The sequence below is a fragment of the Lodderomyces elongisporus genome, chromosome 3 (genome assembly GCF_030384665.1).
Source record: "Lodderomyces elongisporus chromosome 3, complete sequence".
NCBI classification, from domain to species: Eukaryota; Fungi; Ascomycota; class Pichiomycetes; order Serinales; family Debaryomycetaceae; genus Lodderomyces; species Lodderomyces elongisporus.
Genome location: NC_083675.1, coordinates 2,305,486 through 2,327,291, shown reverse-complemented (window position 1 = coordinate 2,327,291; position 21,806 = coordinate 2,305,486). Strand labels below are relative to the sequence as shown.

The window sequence follows — 21,806 nt, the reverse complement described above, 5'->3', positions numbered from 1 at the left end:
ATCGATGAACTCCTCCAGGGCATTACCCTTGGAACTTCGGCTCCCCCTTGGATCCCTCGGGCTATGTCGAAGGCCATGAGATGGATCAAAGTTCTTTCTCACTGGTATCCATTTGTGAACTCGTGGACACTATCTGCATTTTCATTTGCAGCTCTCACCGAAGTCCTCACGATATATAAAATCTTTAAAGCCATTTTTACACGGCCCATGTGATTCTTTGAAAGACCTCGACTGGAACGCGAATTGCCCGTGGTTCCGGACTGTCAAATAACCAGGCAGGCCAATGCAAGACAGTTTTAACGATTTTATATACCGTGAGAATTGCGGTGAGAATTGTAAAAAATATTGCAGATAAAAATCAATGAAAAACAATTTTGACCAATTTCATGGTGGACGACACAACTCGGACCATCAAAGAGGGCGCCAAAACAGAAATAGGCGATTCCCCTAGGTGACACATGGATGTTAGTCGTTAGCAAGTCACGAATTAATAGTTCACACAATGGCCCAGTTTTCGCACTGACCACTATAGTTGTGTGAACCTTGTTAAACTCAATTTCTTGCAATCGCAATATCGAGGCGTGGTGAAGGTATAGATAAATCCCTGATACTAGCTAGGGACCACAAATGTGTCAATCCATTGTTGCATTGGTGCTAGCACTGGGGAACCCAAAAAAAAGAATGAATTGCAAGTGCTTGAAGTAGTTTGTTGCTAGCGCGGAGTACATCCAAAAACAAGCTTGTAATAGTAGCGAAAGTCATTGGTCCAATGATACGTCTGCGCTATCGACTTGTTCGCCTATTATGTTAAAGAGGGAAGACCTCCATGTTAGCTTAGAGTAGCGTCGATTAGGGTGGATTCAATAGATATGGTTTTGATCGGTTTATAAAAACTATATAAATATCTATATTCTAGGTCTACATCGAGGACTATTTATATTCGTCGTCAATGAACCTCTTACTGAATAATCCCTCATATATATAGCCGATGTCGGCTATATCTAGAATAGGGGTATTCCGACACTGACCTGATTATTATCGCTATTCCGTATGGCCGACAGGCCGTGCGAGGTAAGGGTATAATATTCGGTAGTCAAGGGGACAAGTCTCATGTATGTGACATCTAACAAAGTCAGAAAAAATACAGATATCATAGAATTACAAATGGAGAAGCCACGTGCTATGACAACTAATGTCACTCGCATCAAGCTAACAAGTTTTATAACAATAAAGTCAGTCATAGAAGCTATTTAAACAGTACACTCATTTCAACTACTAGGGAGCTTCTCAAAATCGACATATCTTACAATCTAGTTGATTCGACATTTACTCCACTTTCAAATCAGTCAAACATCGTAATATCATAAACCAATAGAGTCAAGAGAGTCAAATAGAGGTGGAAAGCGGATAAGAAAATGAACATGAAAATGAACATGAAAATGAAAATAATACCCTAATTACACAACTTTACTACTTCACCATCCGTCCTCTCTCTCCCTCCTTTCTATTCCTACCCTTTCTTTTTATTTAACATTAGATCTTCTCTGTCAATTCTGGAACCACCTCGTTCAAGTCACCAACTAATCCGACATCGGCAATGTTAAAGATTGGTGCTTCGGGGTCCTTGTTGATTGCCACAATCACTTTACTGTCCTTCATACCAGCCAAATGTTGGATGGCACCCGAGATACCAACAGCAATGTACAAATCTGGTGCAACAATCTTACCTGTTTGTCCCACTTGCAATGAGTTGTCACAGTATCCAGAATCGACTGCGGCCCTAGATGCTCCAATGGCTGCATTCAACTTGGTGGCCAAAGGCTCCACCAAGGCATCAAACGTTTCCTTATTCTTTAATCCACGACCACCAGCAATGACAGTAGATGCTGAGCCCAACTCAGGTCTCTCCGATGAAACCAACTCCTCGGAAACAAACTCGGTTCTGTTTCCAGTCTCTGGGGTTTCTGTCACATCTTCAATGCTAACGGCGTCTTGCTCCGATGCCGGCGCAAACGCAGAAGCTCTCACTGTAGCAAGTATAATACTATCCTTCGACTTGACTGTGGCAATCGCATTACCGGCATAGATTGGACGGGTGAATGTCTGCTTGTCAATCACTTTGGTAATATCACTCAATGGCTGGACGTCGAGCAATGCTCCCAACCTTGGCAATATCGACTTACCAACTGCCGATCCGGAAACAAAGAAATGGGTGAAATTGTGTTTTTTAATCAACTCCTGTAGTAAGGGACTAATCTCCTCTGATAAGTAGTGGGCATATTGAGGACCTTGTGCTTTCAACACTTTGCTGACTCCCGATAATTTGGAAGCACTTTCGGCGAGGTTCTGGTCAACCACCACTGCGGTAACGGGCTCGCCGATCTGCGTGGCCGCGGTGATGGTCGACAAGGTTGAAGGGCTCACTTGGCCATTAGCACCTTCAACGAAAACCAAACTATTTTTCAAGCTTCGAGATGTGGAGAAGAATCTTCTAAGCATGGTGGGTGGCGGAAAGAACAAAAAAAAATAATGAAAAAGAAAAAGGAAATGAAAAATTAAAATTTGGTGGAGTGTAGTAAAAATGGATTAATAGTTTACAGAGTCTGATATATTTAGTTTTCTCTTTTCTTTCTCTTTTCACCACCTCTTTTTTGTATATATTGGTAGATTTTTTTTTTCTCTCTTTTGTGTGTCGAAATTCCTCTTTCTTTCTTTTATTTTATTTTATTTTATTTTATTTTTTTATATTTTTTTTGTTTTATGTTATTTAATGCTATTTTTTTTTTTTTTTTGGTTTCAACACCCCCATATAGTTTCCTTTTAAGTTATAACACTGCAGCAATATGTCGTCGTCACCTCGCCCTGGTCGAAAGCCATTCAGAGTCACTAGCCCACAACCTCCTAGCACGCGGCCCATATCAAGAACTAGGGTCCATAATACTGAGCGGCTGAAGTTGTTGGGCAAAGATGTGGCTGGGCACTATGATTCGCAAACAACCGACGAAGAAACGTGTTCCATAAACTACCAGAAAAACTATTCGCCTGCTTCCGCTATAAATGCAGAAGAACTAGCGTGGAAGGACTTGCTTCCATACTATTTACCTTGCTTGTCCTGGATAGGCGAGTACAACTTAAAGTTCTTTGTTGGCGACCTTGTTGCTGGGTTGACATTGGTGTTTTTCCAACTCCCATTGTCACTATCTTATGCATCCACATTAGCTCACGTGCCGGTCATTCTGGGCTTGTACTCACTAGCATTGTCTCCCTTGATCTATATGGTATTTGGCAGTGTCCCACAAATGGTGGTTGGACCCGAGGGACCTATATCTTTGATTGTGGGACAAGCTATAGAGCCCTTGTTGCACCATGCGAAAAAGGAAAATTTGGACCCCTTAGAATATGTCTCTGTCATTACATTTGTCAGCGGAGCCACTCTATTGGGCTTTGGGTTGGGTAGATTTGGCTTTTTGGACAATGTCTTGAGTCCTTCTTTACTCAAAGGTTTCATTTCAGCTGTGGGGATTGTTATGATTATCAATTCTCTGATTATCATCTTGGGCATAGAGGAGTTGATGAAGAAGATCTCCGATGATCCTTCCAAGATGGATATCCATTCTCCGTTTGATAAATTATGGTTTTTGATCAAATACTGCAATCACTACCATTCGCTAAGCTTGACAATTGGAGCAGTTGGCTTTACAATAGTCATGATCAGTAAAGTGATCAAGAAAAGAACTAGAAATAAGAAAGTTCTTTTATTTCCCGAGATTCTTCTTGTTGTTGGAGGGGCTACTATCTTGTGCCAATATTTCCAATGGAACAAATCAGGCTTGGCCGTTATTGGCAAAGTGAAAACCCACCAAGGTTTAAGTTTATACAACCCAATGGGTCTGTCGAAGATGCTCAAAACTGTAGGCACTTCAGGCTTTGTTTGTGCAATGTTGGGATTTTTCGAGTCGACTACCGCATCGAAATCTTTGGGTTCAAGCTTTGACTTGCCCATCTCGTCGAATCGAGAACTTGTTGCATTGGGCAGCATCAATATAGTTGCATCGTTATTTGGCGCACTCCCTGCATTTGGTGGTTATGGTAGAAGCAAGATCAATGCAATCTCGGCAAAGACTACAGTTTCCGGTGCCATAATGGGTATATCGACTCTATTTACCATTCAATTCTTGCTTAAATACTTGTACTACGTTCCGGAATGTATGTTGAGTGTTGTTATCGCGTCTATTGGAGTGCTGTTGATTGAAGAGGCGCCATATGAATTGTATTTCCATTGGCGAGCCAAAGGCTGGGCCGAGTTGGTTACGTTTGCATTGACAGTATTGACGACTCTCTTTTTTTCCATTGAAGGTGGCATTTCTGTGGGGATCCTATTCCTGTTGATTAGAGTGATTAAAAACTCTGCTGAATCAAGGATTCAGATTTTGGGCAGAGTACCAAACTCCAACATCTTTGTTGATGCAGATGTACCGGTTCCAGCAAACTCAACCTTGGGCTCATCGCTCAATATATTTAATGATCTCAGACAAACACAGATCAATAGAGAGGCGATCGAAGAAGTAGAGGGTTGTTTGATTGTAAAGATACCAGAACCTCTTAGTTTCACAAACTGCAGCGATCTCTTAATGAGGTTGAAAAGAGTCGAGATGTACGGTTCAACAAGAGCACACCCGGCTCTGAAACGCAGCAGAGACTCAACCATGAGCAAATATATCATTTTCGATTTGAACAATATGAACTCGATAGATTCATCAGCAGCGAAAACAGTCTACGAACTATTAACCAATTACCAAAAAAGAGATATCAAATCATGCTTTGTCAATGTGTCCGCAGTAGTGCGCGAGAAGCTCCAGCGAGCCGGCATTCGTGGGCTCTTGTTGCGTGATCTTGAAAAGTTGGACTATTTCAAAATACAAGGGTTGGTGCAGGACAGCGACAATGAGGTTGTTATTAGATGTCAGAACTTGATTGATAATGGTGAGCCGTACTTCCAGCACATTTCAGATGTGTTGAAATTGGTAGACTGTTACGAGCTGTTACATGAAGAAGTGTAAGTGGGATCTAGACAATATATTTATTTTTGTAAACTGATTCAATTTGGTAGCGTATTTGTATATTCTTGAAAAGAATTATAATGAAAATGAAAAGAATTTTGGAGATGAAACGCGTATTTTGTGCAAAGCGAAAGAGAAAAAAGAAAAATGTAAACAAAACCACAAAAAGAACCTCCAATTCTTGCTCTAGCGCTTTTATCCAGACATAAATCAGTTTCTAGTACTTTTCATTCTTCTTCTTTACTTCCACCAACACAAACACTACTACTACTACTGCTACCGCTACTACTACTACTACTACTACGTTTATTTACCCCCTTCATTAACATCGTCATTTCCTCTCCATTTATATTCAACTAGATGACTTCAGTACAGTTTACACCCATTGGTAAACGTAACCGTGGGAAGTTTCAAGTACTTCACAGCTATTCAGCTGCACACCTGCCTGAGTTAAACACTCAACGAAGCCTATTCCATGCATTAAAAGACAAACATTTAGATCCGGTGGAAATGAGTACATTTGACGAAACAGAACACTCGATACGCGAAGATGCTCTGCCAATAGCGTTTGCTCGCGAGATCCACAAAGAAAGAAACACCGATTTTGAAAACACTGGTCTCGGGGTCAAGGAGCTGGAGTCGATTATCAAATCACTTAGAGCAGACAATTTGAATTTGAGATTGAAATATAAAGAGTTGCTCAACTCGATCCAATTAGACGATAGAGATATTTATGCTGAGAATCTGGAGCTCAAACTGCGATTGAAAATGATGGAAAATGATATGAGATCAAATAATGGAAATGTTAATACTGAAAAGAATGACCATACTATAAAAATGCTTCAAAAGGAAGTGGCACAGTTGAAGCAAGATAATCAAAGGCTCAAAGATGCAAGAGAATATGAGGCGCAAAAAGTCGACGATATTGTCAACAAAGCCCGAGAAGATAATAGAATAGTTGAGCAATTAGAAAAGCAGATGCAACACGAGGCGGCAAAATACGAGGACGAGATTCATCAACTTCAGCAAGAACTCTCTCAAACAGAGTCCAAGCTCATTTCACTTCAGAAGCAAAATGATGATATTATCAAGTCGCGGGCGACTGAACGAGATGTAAAGAGTGAAACCGAGTTGAGGAATTTGATCAAGGAAAATTCCGTACTTACTGAACGTCTTGCTGACTCAGAGCATGAAGTGAAAATGCTTTCGAAGAAACTACAACTGCACGTAGGAGCCCTTGAAGATGGACGGGAAAGGATTTCACAGCTCGAAGAGAAAAACCACAAACTTAATAACCAGCTTCAAAAACAGTCTCGCGAGTTGCACGATTTACAGTTTAGTAAAAACAATGACTTTGAAAGTGCTCGCAATAGAGAGACACAGAGACTTCAGCAGCAGGTTGATTCATTGGAGGTTGAAATTAGTCAATGTTCAAAAAGACTTGTTGAAATGCAAAAGAAATATGACTTGGCCAATGAGGATTTGAGCCACGAACGAATGCACGCGGAGAACTTGGAAAAGGAAGTAAATGACTTGGAAGCTCAATTGAGAGAAGTAAAGCTCAATCAAACAGAGGTCTCGCTGCGATCTGTTAAAGAAAGTCAAGATGCTACCAACGAGATGGACAAATTGAGACGCGAACTTGCAGAAAAGGATATTGATTTAGAGGAGCTTGAAGTAAGATTGGTTGCCAATGAAAAGCGACTAGATGAGGTACTCTATGAGTTAAAGTTACTGGATGAAGATTATGCTAAAGTAAACAAGATCAACGATGAGCTCAAAGATGCACTTTATCAGGCAAACGAAGAACTTAAAGAGTTGAAAACCCATGATAAAAATGCCGAGTCAGATTCCATCAATGAGCTTCGATTCAAGGTACGACAATTGCAAGAGCAAATCTCTGATCTACAGGACGAGAAAGATGAGCTTATTGCAAATGCCAAGGAAGATGACCGATTGTACAAGGACAATGTGCAGTTAGTGAAGATGGTTGAAGAATTACAGAAATCACTTAATGATCTCGGAATGTCCAGTCCTGAAGAGTTGACTCAATTCGAAATGAATTTGAAAAGAGACCTTGCAGATAAGAATCAGAAAATCAAGAGAGGAGACGAGGTGATTTATAAGCTTGAATCCAAGCTTGAGCGAGCTGAACTGGATAAAAAAACATTGGAGAATGAATTGCTATTGGGCCAACGTGAAGTTGAAAATTTACAAGAAGATGTAAAGGCTTTACAAGAAGAGCTGAGGATTCTTCGTACCAAGTTGAAAGATTCCGAACAAGTATTGCTAATGTCAGATGACAAGTTGCTGGATGCCAAAGCAGAGTTGAAGAATTGGATAAGAGCCGAAGATTCGATGCAGGACGAATTAAAGAGACTACGTGAAGATTTGAAACTATCACAAGACACAATTAAGGTGCTTCAAGAACAACTCCAGGGACAAAAATCTTCTGAACCTTCACCCACAATCACTGATTATATGGAGTTTCAACTTAAAAGCACAAGAAAGGAGCTTACTGAAGCACGCAAGAGTATTGACGAACTCAAGGAAAAGCATGCAAGTGATATTATGCTAGCAAAAGAGGATGCATCTAGCAAAGAACAGACATTGCAACTGACAATCAATGACCTCAAAAACAAACTACTCATCAAGAGTCAGGAACATGATCGTATTGTTGCCGAGTCTGCAAGGCTTGCCTCAAAAATGTCCAACTTCCATGGTAATTTAAAGATTGCACAGGATTATGAGCGTGCAGATTTTCTTAAAAATGAAAGCATATACTTCAAACAGCGGTATAGAGATACTCATTACCGTGCAGCAGACTTTGAGTTCTTGTACAACTTTGCCATGGACAAGATCAAAAAGAGCAAGTTTAAAGACGATGAGAGCGTTAAATTGGCCAAGCTTGGCTTGTACCCTGGTTATGTTATCCGCAAAGAGGAGAGACCCCAGCTTACTTTCAAGACATTGGCCACGTTCGTGCTTGCTGCAGTGAAGCTAAGAAGAAGAACAGCTCAAGAGAAGCTGCGCTATAACCAGTTGCTGCGAGTCAAGGCAGAATTAGATGCCACGAGATTAAGATTAAAGAGCGCTCTGTAGATTGTATTCTTCAGTATGTTGGTACACGCGGCTATAAATATTATTAATTTTTTCTTTTTTTCTTCAATAATCATTATTTATTCTCGGTACAATTTTCTCTTTACGTGTTTGCAAAAATCACAGGGTAATAAAAAAGAACATTATAAATAAAATAAATAAAATATAAAAAAAAAATATAGACTAAGGAACAGTAAAAAAAGAGGTATCAATCATCCATATTCATTTTAGATTTCTCCCTCACATTCTTTTTTGCTCTCGCTTCTACACACTTTCCCCACCATTTCTTTTCCACCACTACCACCACCACCACCACAGATCAACACACAATGAGCAGTGGCGAACCTTTATCAGAGACATCGTCGTCTTCTTCATCATTTGTGCCAGTCGACCAGGTTCACTTGCAAGATGCAATACAGGTGATTGACGAGAACAAACATTTCAACAAGGATATACTTGGCTATATCAACAAGACATGTCCACCCAATATTGGCCACAACTATCACATTGTGGCAGTGTTTGGCTCGCAATCCACTGGTAAATCTACATTGTTAAACAGGTTATTCAATACCAACTTTGATGTAATGAATGAGCAAAGTCGTCAGCAAACTACAAAGGGAATCTGGTTGGCTCAATCACCCGTTTTATCTACTTCTCATGGCCACGGTGCGAGTAAATCGAGTATCTTGGTGATGGATGTCGAAGGTACAGATGGCCGTGAAAGAGGCGAGGACCAGGATTTTGAAAGAAAAGCAGCATTGTTTGCATTGTCGACTTCGGAGGTATTAATTCTCAATATATGGGAGACCCAAGTAGGATTGTATCAAGGTGCCAACATGGGATTGCTCAAAACCGTGTTTGAAGTCAATTTGACTCTTTTTGGCAAGAGCAAGTTGGAATCGAAAAACAATTTGCAGTCAAAGAGCAGCCACAAGGTTTTGTTGCTCGTGGTGATTAGAGACCATGTGGGAAACACCCCGGTTGAGAATTTGGCCTCTACAATCACAATCGATTTGAAAAAAATGTGGGATTCGCTTCTGAAACCCACCGAATTGAAGGAATTGGCTTTTGAGGATTTCTTTGACCTTGATTTCCATGCATTGAACCACAAGATCTTACAACCCAAGGAGTTTACTGCTGGTGTTGGTAGATTGGGTGATAGATTAGTTGTTGAAAATGACATCTTTAAACCAGAATACCACCACAATATTCCAATTGATGGGTGGACATTGTATGCGGAAAAGTGTTGGGAGCAAATCGAAACCAATAAGGATTTGGACTTGCCAACACAGCAAATTTTGGTTGCGCAATTCAAGTGTGACGAAGTAGTAGACACTGTTTTTAAAGAGTTTTCCAACAAGTTCAAGGAGTTATTTGCAGTGATTGAAGAATCACCCGACTATGAAAATGTTGGTGCTCTATTCAGTGATTTAAAGAGTGAAGTTTTGGAGGATTACGACCAAGTTGCAGCAAAATACAACCAGTCAGTGTATTTACAAAAGAGACAAAAACTTGATGATCTTGTTAACACTAAATTGAAAGAAGTGTTTGACGTACACGCCAAGAACTTGTTGCAACATTCACTCACCAAATACAAGAAAGATCTTGTGGCATTGAAGGGCAAGGATTTTGCAGCAAGATCAAAGTCGTTGTCAGATGAAGCGTTGGAACTTGTAATGTTGAATTTGAGCCACATTTCATTGAGTGGTGCATTTGCCACAGAAATTTTACTTCACCAGTTTGCATCCGATATAAAAGCTATTACTTCTCAACAACAATTTATCGAGCTCAATAATATTGTTTCCAAGGCAGTTAAGAAATTGTCGCAAAGCTTGTCGAAACTGATGCAGCTTCAATTAAATGACCCAACCGAAAAGACGTGGGATAATATTCTTTACAATTTCCACCAACTTCAAAAGGAGTTTACTAGCAAGCACAATGGAGATTTTGGCCTCAACACAACAGAAGCTGAGAATGAGAATGCATTTGCCAAGTTTAAATTCCAATCATGGGATGCATTTTATCAATTGATTCATAAACTGATTACCAAGGAAAAAGTTTTGCAGCAACTTCAAACAAGATTTGATGATAAGTTTAGGTATGATGTTAATGGCTTGCCAAAATTGTACCAAAACTCGCGTGAATTAGAAGAATCCTTTGCTGTTGCTAAAGAACACGCTCTTGGAGTATTGCCTATTTTGACGATTGCCAAGCTCAGTGACGATTCTGAGATTATCCCCGATGTTGATATTTTTAACAAGCTGTTGAGAGTTAAATACTCAGCTAGTAATCGTGTTGGAAACTATAATGAAGAAGGAGGAGAAGAAGAAGAAGACGAAGACGAAGATGAAGATGATGATGATGTTGCACTGAATGGCTTTGCTGACATTATCAATGAAGTTGAGAAGGCAGAAATTATGGCCAAGTTTAGAAAAGAGATTGATGCGAAATTCATGGAAACAAAACGTTCAATTGTTCAGCATGTCACGCAAATTCCATACTATATTTACATTATAATTCTTTTGTTGGGCTGGAATGAATTTATGGCAGTTGTGAGAAACCCATTTACATTTTCACTTGCAATTATTTTGGGTGCTTCATTATACATTTTGTACACTATGAATTTGTTGAAACCCGCATTGACTGTGACACAACGACTTGTTGATGAAGTTATTGCTGTTGGTAAAGAAAAGCTTAGAGAAGTGTTGATTGACGATCACCACATCCAAGCACACAATTTGGATAAAATGACAGGGAAAGTGAAGGTGGGCATACACGAGGAAAATGCAAAAGAAGATGAAGACGCAACTGATTTTTTAAAACCTAAACCAACACAAGTAGATGTGACTTCTCGAAATGTTGTGGAGGAAGAATAAGGGTTATAGTGCATTATATATCTATATAGTAGTAACATTTTGATCAAAGAAAAAAAAAAGAACACACAAGCAAATAAAACATTGGTTTTAGCATCAGGAATACATTTTCATCAATTAATTATTGATTTGCCAAACATTTTGATTATTCCCTAGGTACAACAAACCTTTCTTTTCCATCCTCTCTTTGTTCCACCTTCTTGCTTTTTTTTTGTCCCCCACCATATTATTCCCTGTTTCCCGTTTAAGTTGCTGTAACCGAGAATCGATATCACCTACACTAAAGTCGTGCACTTTTGGGACTAAAACTGAGCTACACGGATCTGGCATTAATGCGGAGGGGGGGGGGAGAGAGAGAGAGAAGGGGGAGATTCGGTGGAAAAATACCTTAAAAGACCAATAAGAATTATTTGACAACCAAAAAACTTAGTGATGTGAGGATGAAAGGTAACGAACAGCAAAATAATTATAACAACAATAACTTTTACTCAGAGACTTTCTTTTTAACTGATGATGCTGTTTACATCATTTGACTGAAAGATCGTTGCAACAAACGAATATGTCACTTTTGTAAAAAGTTTTAGTATTAGGTTGAGAAACTATTACAAATTTTACAACAAATTGGTGCCAAAATATTCGAATTGAAACCTTGCAACAGTGACTTTTTTGTTTTTTTCTTTTCAAAATACCAATTGAGATGTACTTGTATTAGCCAAAAAAAATTCAAATCACTGTCTAAAGTTAATTCCTCAAAATATACGAGTACTAACCATAGGATGCACCCTGGTTGTGTCTACACTGATGAGGGTCCTAGACCAAGAAGGTTATATCCTTCGAAATAGATTGAGAAATATTAAGACTCAAGAAAATGTCGCATTTTTGACAGTGACAGGTTTTTCTTTTTCTCTTTTTTTTAGACATCAACAAAAAAAAAACACTAAAATCAAACTTTTACACAAAACTAAAGAATACGACATAGGTACAATTGCAACATACTAGCATGGCCCAAAAAAAAAAAGAATTTAAATCTTGGTGGAGGTAAGAGAGAGAGACACTAATACAAGAGAACAGCAAATAGTTGTTAGGAGAAGTGATAAAAATTGGCAAGGAATATAACAAAAGGTACAACTCGATTAAGCCCTTTTTACCATTTACGAGTCAACACATCAACAAGTTTCATCATAAAAACAAGCCCAAACACTTTCCTTTTATTTTCTTTTTTTTTTTTAATTTGTCATGGCTTATCTGTGGGGCTAACAATAGTGAATATGAGGAAAAAGAAAAAGAAAAAAATCAGAAAGAGAAAAAAAAAACCGAAACTGTGTTTTTGGTATCTTTTGTACTAATAAAGTTGTAATTGAAACCTCTTTTAGATCAAATTTACCTTTAAAAGAAGGATTGGGTAATTGTGCAACCTAGGCTACAAGTAACAACTTTTATGGTGGTGGTGGTGTTGGTGTTGGTGGGCAATTTGTCGGAGGTAATTTATTCTTGGTGGTGGGCATTGTTTGACAGTATCAAAATTTCCTTTGCAACCTTTGAACAGAAAAAAAAAAATTAACAACAACAACAACAACAAAAATAGAGCGAACCGCAGGTTGTAGGTAACATTGTTTTAATTGTTTTAATTTTTTTTTTTATATATTTTTATTTTTATTTTATTTATTTTAGTTCTCACCAATTCTTGAGACTCTATACTATTGTGTAATATTGTGATACTGTGCCTTTGTAGTACTGGGGTAACCCTAGAGTAAGACACAGATGGCACGAGAAGATATTCAAAGTTACAACATCTATAGGAAACTGCAAAAATACAACGGGTTGAGTATACCTTGTTTCTTTAGTTTACCCAAGTATCCATTCAAATACTCACATACTCATTCACACATACACACATACACATACACATACACATACATCCATATATATATATCAGAGGAGCTTTTCCCTCCCTCCTTCTCCTGCTAATAGCTATTGATATTTGAGCATGAACAAAAACATATAGTTTCCCATAGTCTAATCAAAATACCAATAACCAATTAACTTTATTCTTTTACCAGCCAAAAAAAAATAATAACCAAACAAATAGAATCGAGAAATCAGTCATGGCACAGCATTTAGCATCAAGTTTCGAGGCAAACCACCCTGATGGCTTACAAAGCCTCAAAAAGGAGGTAAATATTAGAATCAACTCTCAGCAGATCTCTGGTCTTGCATCATCAGAAGAGGAAGAGGAAGATCTTAAATCATTGGAATCATCCACAGGGTTGTCACCATCGCCTTCATCACCATCACCATCACCATCATCATCTTCATTTCGCTCTCCCTCCGCTACACCAATGTCCAGCAATGAGTCGGGAGAGTATCTGGAAACTTCTTCTGTATTAGACCTGGCCGTTGCCTCCTTCACAGAGTCTTTAACAGATAAAAATCTTTGTCAACAATCAGATTTGCTTTACCACGATTTCAAAAGTTCGCTTGCGGAAGACGCACTAGCAATGTTGCCCAACTACAACTTGTCGCCCACGGGAGAAGAGAGTGGCCTGTACTTGGTTATTGACTTGGGCGGATCGACATTAAGAGTTGCTGTTGTTGATATATCTCCAGACTTGGACTTGAACAGGAAGGAACGTGTCAAGGTTGTTATCGAGGACAAATGGATTATATCCAACGAGTACAAGAATATCGACCTTAATTTCTTTAAATTTATTGCATCCAAGACGATGGAGATTCTACTGAAACAATCAGCTATAGATTCAAAGGAATTGATCAAAACAGGAATCACATGGTCTTTTCCTTTGGAGACAACAGATTACAATAACGGAAATATCCTCCATGTATCCAAAGGTTATACTGTTGACCCGGAAGTGCATGGTCAAAACTTGAAATCTTTGCTTGAAACTACATTTCTTGAAGAGTTTAATGTTGAAATCGATGTTAGATCAATTTTAAATGACTCATTGGCTGTGTACTCTGCAGGACTATTTTTAAACTCTACAATGAAATTGGCCATGGTTTTGGGAACTGGGTTCAACTTGTGCTGCTCGTTAAACTCACACGAGCAGAAAATGCACTCAGCAAAACTCATTGACGACAAGATACTATTCAATACCGAATTATCCTTTTTTGGTCAAGGGTTGGTTCCCCATTTTATGACAAAATACGATGGAATCATAGACAAAAGACTTGTAGAGGCAGAACAACGGTTCAAAGCATTTTCAAAAGTTGACCCCGAGACCAATTCAGTCTTTCAACCCAATGAACTAACAACAAGTGGCAGGTACTTACCTGAATTATGTCGTTTAGTGATTGCCGACCTTTGGAATCAGAAGGAAATTTTCACTACATTTAGTGAACAAGAAATGGATCGACTATTAAATGTGTCATACGATGGATTTGAAGGTGAGATTATGTGCATTGTTGATGAATGCAATGATTACCAAGAGATTAATGCGAAAATGTGTAAGTGCTACAATTGGAACAAGGCGATTCCGGAAACCGATATCAAGATGCTCAAGACAATCACAGCGGCTGTTATTCAAAGGGCAGCGTTCATAGTTGCAAACTCCATAATTGCATTTTTCAAATTACAGAGAGAGTTTAATACCGATGACCAACTTAAAGGCCACTTGAGTGTTGGGTTTGTTGGATCAGTGTTGGTGTATTTTCACAATTATAGGGACTTGGTATTGAAGTATGTCAATTCCAGCCAAGATGCGCAAAGAGAAGGTTATACAATAGATTTGCAATTGGTGGAAAATAGCTCAATTGTCGGTGCAGCTATAGGTGCAGCCTACCATTCATGAAATTTTTTATTTTTGGTTGTTATCTTTTGATGTTTCAAGTTGTTTTGATCCGCTTCACTTTGGTTTCAGGATTCCCCTCTAGTTTCAGGATTTCCCTCTAGTTTCAGGATTTCCCTCTAGTTTCAGGATTTCCCTCTAGTTTCAGGATTCCACTTTAGTTCCATTTCTCATTTTCCAAATCTTAGTCCTTGCTTTTAAAAAATGACATGGTTTTCAAATGAAGAGATAATAAAAAGTTATAGAGAGGATATATATATATTTTTTTAGTTTTTCCAAACGTATAGGCAGTAACGAAGTAATGTATTTAATAAATTAAACTAATTTTAGTTGTAGATGGAATAGCGTTGTAAAGCAAACAAACATTGTAGTGTTTTAAAACATTCAACTCTAATAAAGAAGCTATAATGTGATATCCTTATACATGCTATATACCAGGGTTGGCCAATACTTATACTGTTTCTAGCTTTATTAAAATAAAAAAGAAAATAGTGTCTTCTATACTCTATCTATCAATTATCTACAATTTTGATTTCAATCCTGCTGCCGCATTATCACATACAATCAACACCTTTGCATGATCCTGCAAATAGCTTGAGGGATACTGTGGGTCGTTCTTTCTTCCATTTATCGTCTTGTCTAATGCGAATCTCTTATTTTCACCCAACACAATTAATGCAATCTCGTCTGAGTTGTCCAAGATTGTTGAGATACCTACACTTAATGCGCTCTTGGGTACCTTGTTGAGGTCATTGTTGAAGAATCGACAGTTGGCCTTGATTGTAGACTCCACCAATTCCACTTCTCTAGTCTTTGAATCTCTCGTCGAGCCAGCTTCGTTGAATGCCAAGTGCCCCTCTGGTCCCAATCCACCCAAAAACAAATGGATTTTTCCGTATTTTTTGATCTTGGCCTCATAGTCGGCACATTCTTGTTCAACATTTTTAGTCAATCCATTGAGGATATTAATGTTTTCTTTTGGGATGTCTATATGGTTGAAAAGCTTATCGTACATGAAATAGTGGTACGACTGCTCGTTGGAAGGAGCCAAGCCCAAGTATTCGTCCATATTGAAGGTGACAACATTTTTGAAGCTAACTCTACCGTCTTTGTATGCCTGGATTATTCTGGCGTAGATACCTTCGGGTGATGATCCAGTTGGTAAGCCCAAAACAAATGGGGTTGAGGGTGTTGGCTTAAAGTTGTTGATCTTGTTGATGATATAGTCAGCCAAGTACTGCGATGCATCTTCTGCAGATGAGAATGTAGCTTGTTTCATGGTGATGGAAAAATGTGTAAAGTACAGTTTATAAAGTACAACTTATAAAGTACAACTTGCAAAAGGAGGTTGACAATTCACTTTATAGATCAGAACAGGCTTCAAGACTTGAAACTCGATATCGATGCATATATATATATGTATAAATACAAATTTGAATGATACAGCCGAAGATTAGGAAGCTTCTATAGCTACGCCGTTTTGAAAAAAAAAAAGGAAACCCCCAGGGCAAAGAATATAAGACTATTGTGGTGATTGCATATCAGGTCGTATTTAGAGCAAACTCCGAGGATGGTTTTAGGTCGAAAGTGCAAAAAAGAAAAAAAAAATACAGTCTCTAGCTATCACTTTAGGTGGCTATTCTCTATTAGAGTATCAACGGCATAGGAAAACCCACGCTCTATTATGTTTTAGGTCTACTATTAAAAATGAAACAAATAGATAGAAAAGCTAATAATGTAACATGTCATCCATGTTGCATCGAGGACATGAAACAATATTCGTTTTCAATACTTTCTGGTGGTGAGGGGGGAGGGGAAGAGTATTACTGTTATAATGTTACATCGATAAAGGGTTTAATGTTACATCAGCATAAATTTTTACTAAGCTACCATGTGTTGAAATGTATGTGTATGTGTGGGGATGGAGGGGGGGGAGTTTTGTGAATAATGTTGGGAAGAAGAAAAATTGGCTTATCGCGGATGCACTTGAAACTAATAGTGGTACTAACAATAGTGGTACTAACAGTAGTTGCAATAGCAATTTAGACATCTGACGTAGTCACAAATTTCGCATCAAAATTCCTTCTTTATCTTTCCTGACTTGTATTGTGCATGACACGGTTAGGAATAATATATACTATCTTCATCATCACGACTTTAGATTGCACTATACGCATGGCATATAGCACACAGCTATCTTACTATTTGATGGCACATGGGCATTATTCGTCGTCTTTTGTTTGCAATTTTGCAATTTTTCCATTTTTTTCTTCCGTTTCGTTTCGTTTCGTTTCTTTTTTTTTTATTTTGTAACTATGCAACTGCCTAACATTTCTTGAACTAAAAAAAAAAAGACTTGTCTATCCTACATGTTACCTTTTATCCCAATACACACTCAATAATACCACATGTATCACTATTCTTTTTTTCTAACAACTTGATAAACATTTGAAGATATAACTTTGGTCTTGAAATGTATGCTTGTATATATATATATATATAAGACTGATTTGAACCCACTCTCCGAATCGTTTATATTTTCCGATGACTCCTGATAATTAACCAACCCCTTGATTGGTTACACACTTTACAACAACATACAATTCCTATCGTATCAACTCATAATAATTACCAACTACTTTCCAAGCCCACCATTGATTTACCCTAATATATAAAGAAAAAATGACGGTTACAAGATTCACAAATTGCCATTTGATAGATAACGGAAAAGTTTACCATGACCAGGATCTTTACTTTGATAATGAGACAAGAAAGATTTGTTCCGCACCTGCCTCAGCAAATGAAATATCAAACACCATCAACTTGAAAGGACAGATGTTGGCACCTGGTTTGCTCGATATACAGAATAACGGAATCTACGGTTTGAATTTCTCAAACTTGAATGACAAGTCTTCGGCTCTGGATATTGCCGATTTCAAGAGATTTTACCAAGATGCCATGGCAAAGTACTTGACAACGGGTGTTACAGCTACTTGCCCCACCGTTACATCCAATTTCCCAAGCGTTTACCGCAAGGTGCTTCCCATATACAAACCATCGAGATTAGAAGATCAAACCGACTCGCTTGGTGCACACTTGGAAGGCCCATTTATCAACTTGCAAAAGAAAGGTTGCCATCCAACAGAAACTTTTGTAGATGCAAAGGGAGGCGAAAGGAAATTGCTTGAAGTTTATGGAAGCTCAGAGTCATTACGTGACAATGTGTGCATCATTACTGCAGCACCCGAAATTGACGGCGTACTTGACTTGATACCATTCATCACAAAACACAATATTGTATATGCCATTGGCCATACCATGACGGATTATGAAACCGGGGTGAAGGCAATTGAGAAAGGATGCACAATGATTACACACATGTACAATGCTATGCCGCAGCCACACCACCGTAATGCTGGAGTAGTCGGCTTGATCAATCTTCCCAACGGTGAAGGTACCAACACCGTTTCTCCTTCTCCCTCTATTGCTTCAGCAAAGGATAAAACACCTTATTTTGGTTTGATTTGTGATGGGGTACATGTTGATCCTTCGATGGCAAACCTTGCGTATAGATCCAACCCTGAAAAATGTGTTTTAGTCACGGATGCTATGCACTTGATTGGTTTGCCAGACGGCGAATACAAATGGGATGGACAGATCATTGTAAAGACTGGCGATAGACTCTATTTAAAAGGAACAGATACGTTGGCCGGTGCTGCAACCACATTACCTCAATGTATTCGAAATTTGATGAAATGGGCCAATATTTCATTGGCAACTGCAGTGAAGCTCGCTACAAACAATGCTGCTTTGTCCATTGGTGTTGAAAAGGAGCGCGGATACTTGAATGTTGGCTGCGATGCCGATTTCATCGTTTTAAACAAAGAGGGATACGTGACAAGGGTGTTTAAACTCGGAAATGAAATCAAGTCGTCAGATCTTTCGGTGGGCGATTCATCGTATCCAGCAGAGTCCAGACTAGCCGCTGCTTTGTAGAGTTACTCGTTTAGATTAAATTAGAAATACATAATAGAGTTGAAAATAAATCAATAAAGAAAGCCAAAAAATAAGGGAGAAAATTAACTATAAGAGGAACTACACATAACAATGCTGAAAAAAATCCGCATACAAAATGACAAAATATTTGGTATCAGTTTCTTTATTTATCTATGTTTTTGGAATTTTTTTAATATATATGATCTTTTTAATATTTACTTATTGATTATGACGGGATATTCTTTCTTTTTTTTCTTCTTTTTATCCCCCCTTTTTTCAATTACAAATCTATTCCCGCAATGTTTTTTTTTGTAACTCCAGTTTCAAGATTAATGACCACTCTTCTCAATGTCTGGTTTTTTAGCGTCCATGTTTGGAGCATAAGCATATTTGGAGAATGCTCTAATTCTCTCACCATAGATAAAGAAAAGGTATGGGATAGCACAACAAGCCAAGGAAATGAAAGCCATCAACGAACTGGCCCATTCGTAGCCTAATCTGTGGTACATTTGGATCGTGAATAATGGCACACAAGCACCCCAAACCGATCTGACAAAAGTCTTTGCAGCCAAGGCACTAGCAGCATAATGCTGGTATGAGTCAACAATGTAGTTGTTTGCAGGATTATACAAACAACAGAATCCAAAACCAGCACCGAAACCTGAGAAACATGGACCTGCCCATGAGATGTGTGGGTAAGATGACCAAGCAAATGCGAAAAGACTTGCAGGCACAAACCAACATGAAATCATCATTGGAATCAATCTCAATTCTGGTGGTGGCAATTCACCCCTGTCCCTGTATTGCTGAGCTCTTCTGTTGTAGTCTCTGTTGAAAAGAGGTGCAACTAATGTACAAGTAACAACACCAACACCAATTGGGATAAACATGACACCGGTCATTGAGGCAGACCAACCTTTACCTTCTTGGAAAACCATAGGGTATGCAAAGAAGAACATGTACAACAAACCGTAAACCACTGACATATAAAGTGTCATCAAAAACACAATCAACTCGGAAAGCAAAATAAATGGTCTCAAAAGAGATTGTTTAGCAACTTGGGCAAATGTTCTAATTTCAAGCTCATTAAAACTCTTGTATCTATCATCACCAGTCAATTTTCTCAACTTCTTGGCTCTCTTTTTCAAAAGGATTCCGTGGTGGGTTTCAGGAACAATAACGATAAACAAAACGTAGAAAACACCAGCAATGATCAAAAAAGTCCAGTAGATCCATCTCCAAGTAGGAGCATTGTCAGCCAATAATCCACCAAAAATTGGACCAACAACAGGACCCAAAAATGGAGCAGCAGAGAACACAGCCATAGCAGTACCTCTTTCAGGACCATCCCAAATGTCAGCCAAGGAACCACCAATCAAGGTCATTGGTGCACTAAAAGCAACACCATCAATTAAACGACAAATGATCATGGTACCAATGTTTTTAGCAGCACCACATGGAATGATAAAGATAACACCTAATGCCAAAGTGACAGCATAAATTGGTTTTCTACCAACTTCTTCCGACATAGGAGCAAACAACAATGGACCAAAACCGAAACCAAGGACAAACATGGTAACGGATGCAAGGATAATCACTTCTTCAGAGACTCCAAAATAAGCAGCTGGTCTCTCCAAGTCACCAGTAACGATGGCTGAACCAAGAGCAACAATAAAGCAAATCGAACCCAAGCAAGCAGTGTATAACCATTTCATAGCCAACGACAACTTCTTGGGGTTTTCTTTATCATCATCAGTCCACTGAACAAGTCTCAAACCAGTATCAGCATCAATAGGGTATTTCCATGGATCAGCATCGTTAAAGTCTGAGTTTGGATCTGGATGTGTTTCAACACGCTTAATATCGTATGGTTGTTCAGCAGCACCAAGCATACCAGCACCTTCATGCAATTCAGTCAAGATTCTTTCAAGACCCTCTTGGTGGGTTCTAATCTTTTGCAACTCCTTTTCCTGTGCTGACATTCCAGAGTGGGCTTTCTCTAAGCTGTTGCTAGCGTCTGTGGCATCCTTGTTGAGGGCCTCATTATATGAGGTAATCTTATTGGAATCAATACTATTCCTGGCTACCGTTGAGTTTGAATCCGACATAGCTCACCAGATTATTTATGATTTGATCAATAACAATTGAAAAGATATATATATATATATATATTTATCTGTTAGAAAAAAATGATATAATATTAAAGGATGATCAGAAGCAGAACCAGAATAACGACAAAAGCTTTTTTTTGGTGGAAAGGCCATGAAAAAATTTGAGGAGCTGAAACCATCCCTTTTATATCATTGGTAAACATTTTTTTTTTTGTTTACCCACGGAAACTTGGAACCGATGAAGAAGATGTATAATCCTGTGTTGGGGAGCCCATATCATATAATATGCATAAACCGAATACAAAGACGGCTAGAAATCATACCGGGATCGCCTCCTCTTATGCAATATTTTGACTGTGGTGGTACTAAAAGGAAAATGGGAACAAAAAAGGAAAAAAAAGGGAAAATTTTTTTTTTTATTTTTTTCATTTAAAATTTCTCTTTATATTTTGAGACCGTTTTTTCAGCTTTGCGCAAAAACAATAAGAGCCCAAAAAAAAGAAAAAAAAAATAGCATAATTATAATAATAAATGGATATTGAAAACGAATGACATTTGCCAAAGCCACGAACAGAATTAATTTTTGTAACGTGCATAGCCGCTTACTGTGTACCCGCTAACCAGCTTAAGGGGCTGTCAACTATTTTTTTTCTTTTGGATTTGTTTTTTTTTGTTTGTGTATTTGAACCTTTTGATAAAATAACAAAAAGGGTTTTTAGATGTGTCAATTATTGTGAGTGTGTTGAAACTGTAATTTTAGGTCGACTTTATTGGAAGCTTGTTTATTAAGTTCTTTGTTACATTTGGCATATTTTAAACGACCCGTGCAAGAAAAAAGTCGGACTTTTGATGGGGCAAGATCCT

At 38.4% G+C, this 21,806-nt stretch overlaps 6 protein-coding genes across 6 annotated transcripts; 4 read left to right on the top strand and 2 right to left on the bottom strand. All coding sequences in view use genetic code 12, as the record gives it.

Annotated features, from left to right (window-relative positions):
* Positions 1-1,533: 1,533 nt before the first annotated feature.
* On the bottom strand, positions 1,534-2,499 carry ETF1 (Electron transfer flavoprotein alpha-subunit; the record flags this gene model as incomplete). Its single annotated transcript, XM_061119447.1, has 1 exon — positions 1,534-2,499. One exon carries the CDS (start codon positions 2,497-2,499, stop codon positions 1,534-1,536), a length of 966 nt encoding a protein of 321 aa, XP_060975430.1.
* Positions 2,500-5,420: 2,921 nt separating this feature from the next.
* On the top strand, positions 5,421-8,162 carry PVL30_003155 (uncharacterized protein; the record flags this gene model as incomplete). Its single annotated transcript, XM_001525700.2, has 1 exon — positions 5,421-8,162. One exon carries the CDS (start codon positions 5,421-5,423, stop codon positions 8,160-8,162), a length of 2,742 nt encoding a protein of 913 aa, XP_001525750.2.
* A 326-nt stretch (positions 8,163-8,488) lies between these two features.
* On the top strand, positions 8,489-11,035 carry SEY1 (Dynamin-like GTPase that mediates homotypic ER fusion; the record flags this gene model as incomplete). The annotated part of the gene is made up of 1 exon (XM_001525699.2): positions 8,489-11,035. One exon carries the CDS (start codon positions 8,489-8,491, stop codon positions 11,033-11,035), a length of 2,547 nt encoding a protein of 848 aa, XP_001525749.2.
* A 2,102-nt stretch (positions 11,036-13,137) lies between these two features.
* On the top strand, positions 13,138-14,838 carry NAG5 (N-acetylglucosamine kinase 1; the record flags this gene model as incomplete). Its single annotated transcript, XM_001525698.2, has 1 exon — positions 13,138-14,838. One exon carries the CDS (start codon positions 13,138-13,140, stop codon positions 14,836-14,838), a length of 1,701 nt encoding a protein of 566 aa, XP_001525748.2.
* Positions 14,839-17,517: 2,679 nt separating this feature from the next.
* On the top strand, positions 17,518-18,831 carry NAG2 (N-acetyl-glucosamine-6-phosphate deacetylase; the record flags this gene model as incomplete). Its single annotated transcript, XM_001525696.2, has 1 exon — positions 17,518-18,831. One exon carries the CDS (start codon positions 17,518-17,520, stop codon positions 18,829-18,831), a length of 1,314 nt encoding a protein of 437 aa, XP_001525746.2.
* Positions 18,832-19,160: 329 nt separating this feature from the next.
* On the bottom strand, positions 19,161-20,939 carry NAG4_3 (Synaptic vesicle transporter SVOP; the record flags this gene model as incomplete). The annotated part of the gene is made up of 1 exon (XM_001525695.2): positions 19,161-20,939. The coding sequence occupies one exon, from the start codon at positions 20,937-20,939 to the stop codon at positions 19,161-19,163; it is 1,779 nt and encodes a 592-aa protein (XP_001525745.2).
* Positions 20,940-21,806: the final 867 nt, after the last annotated feature.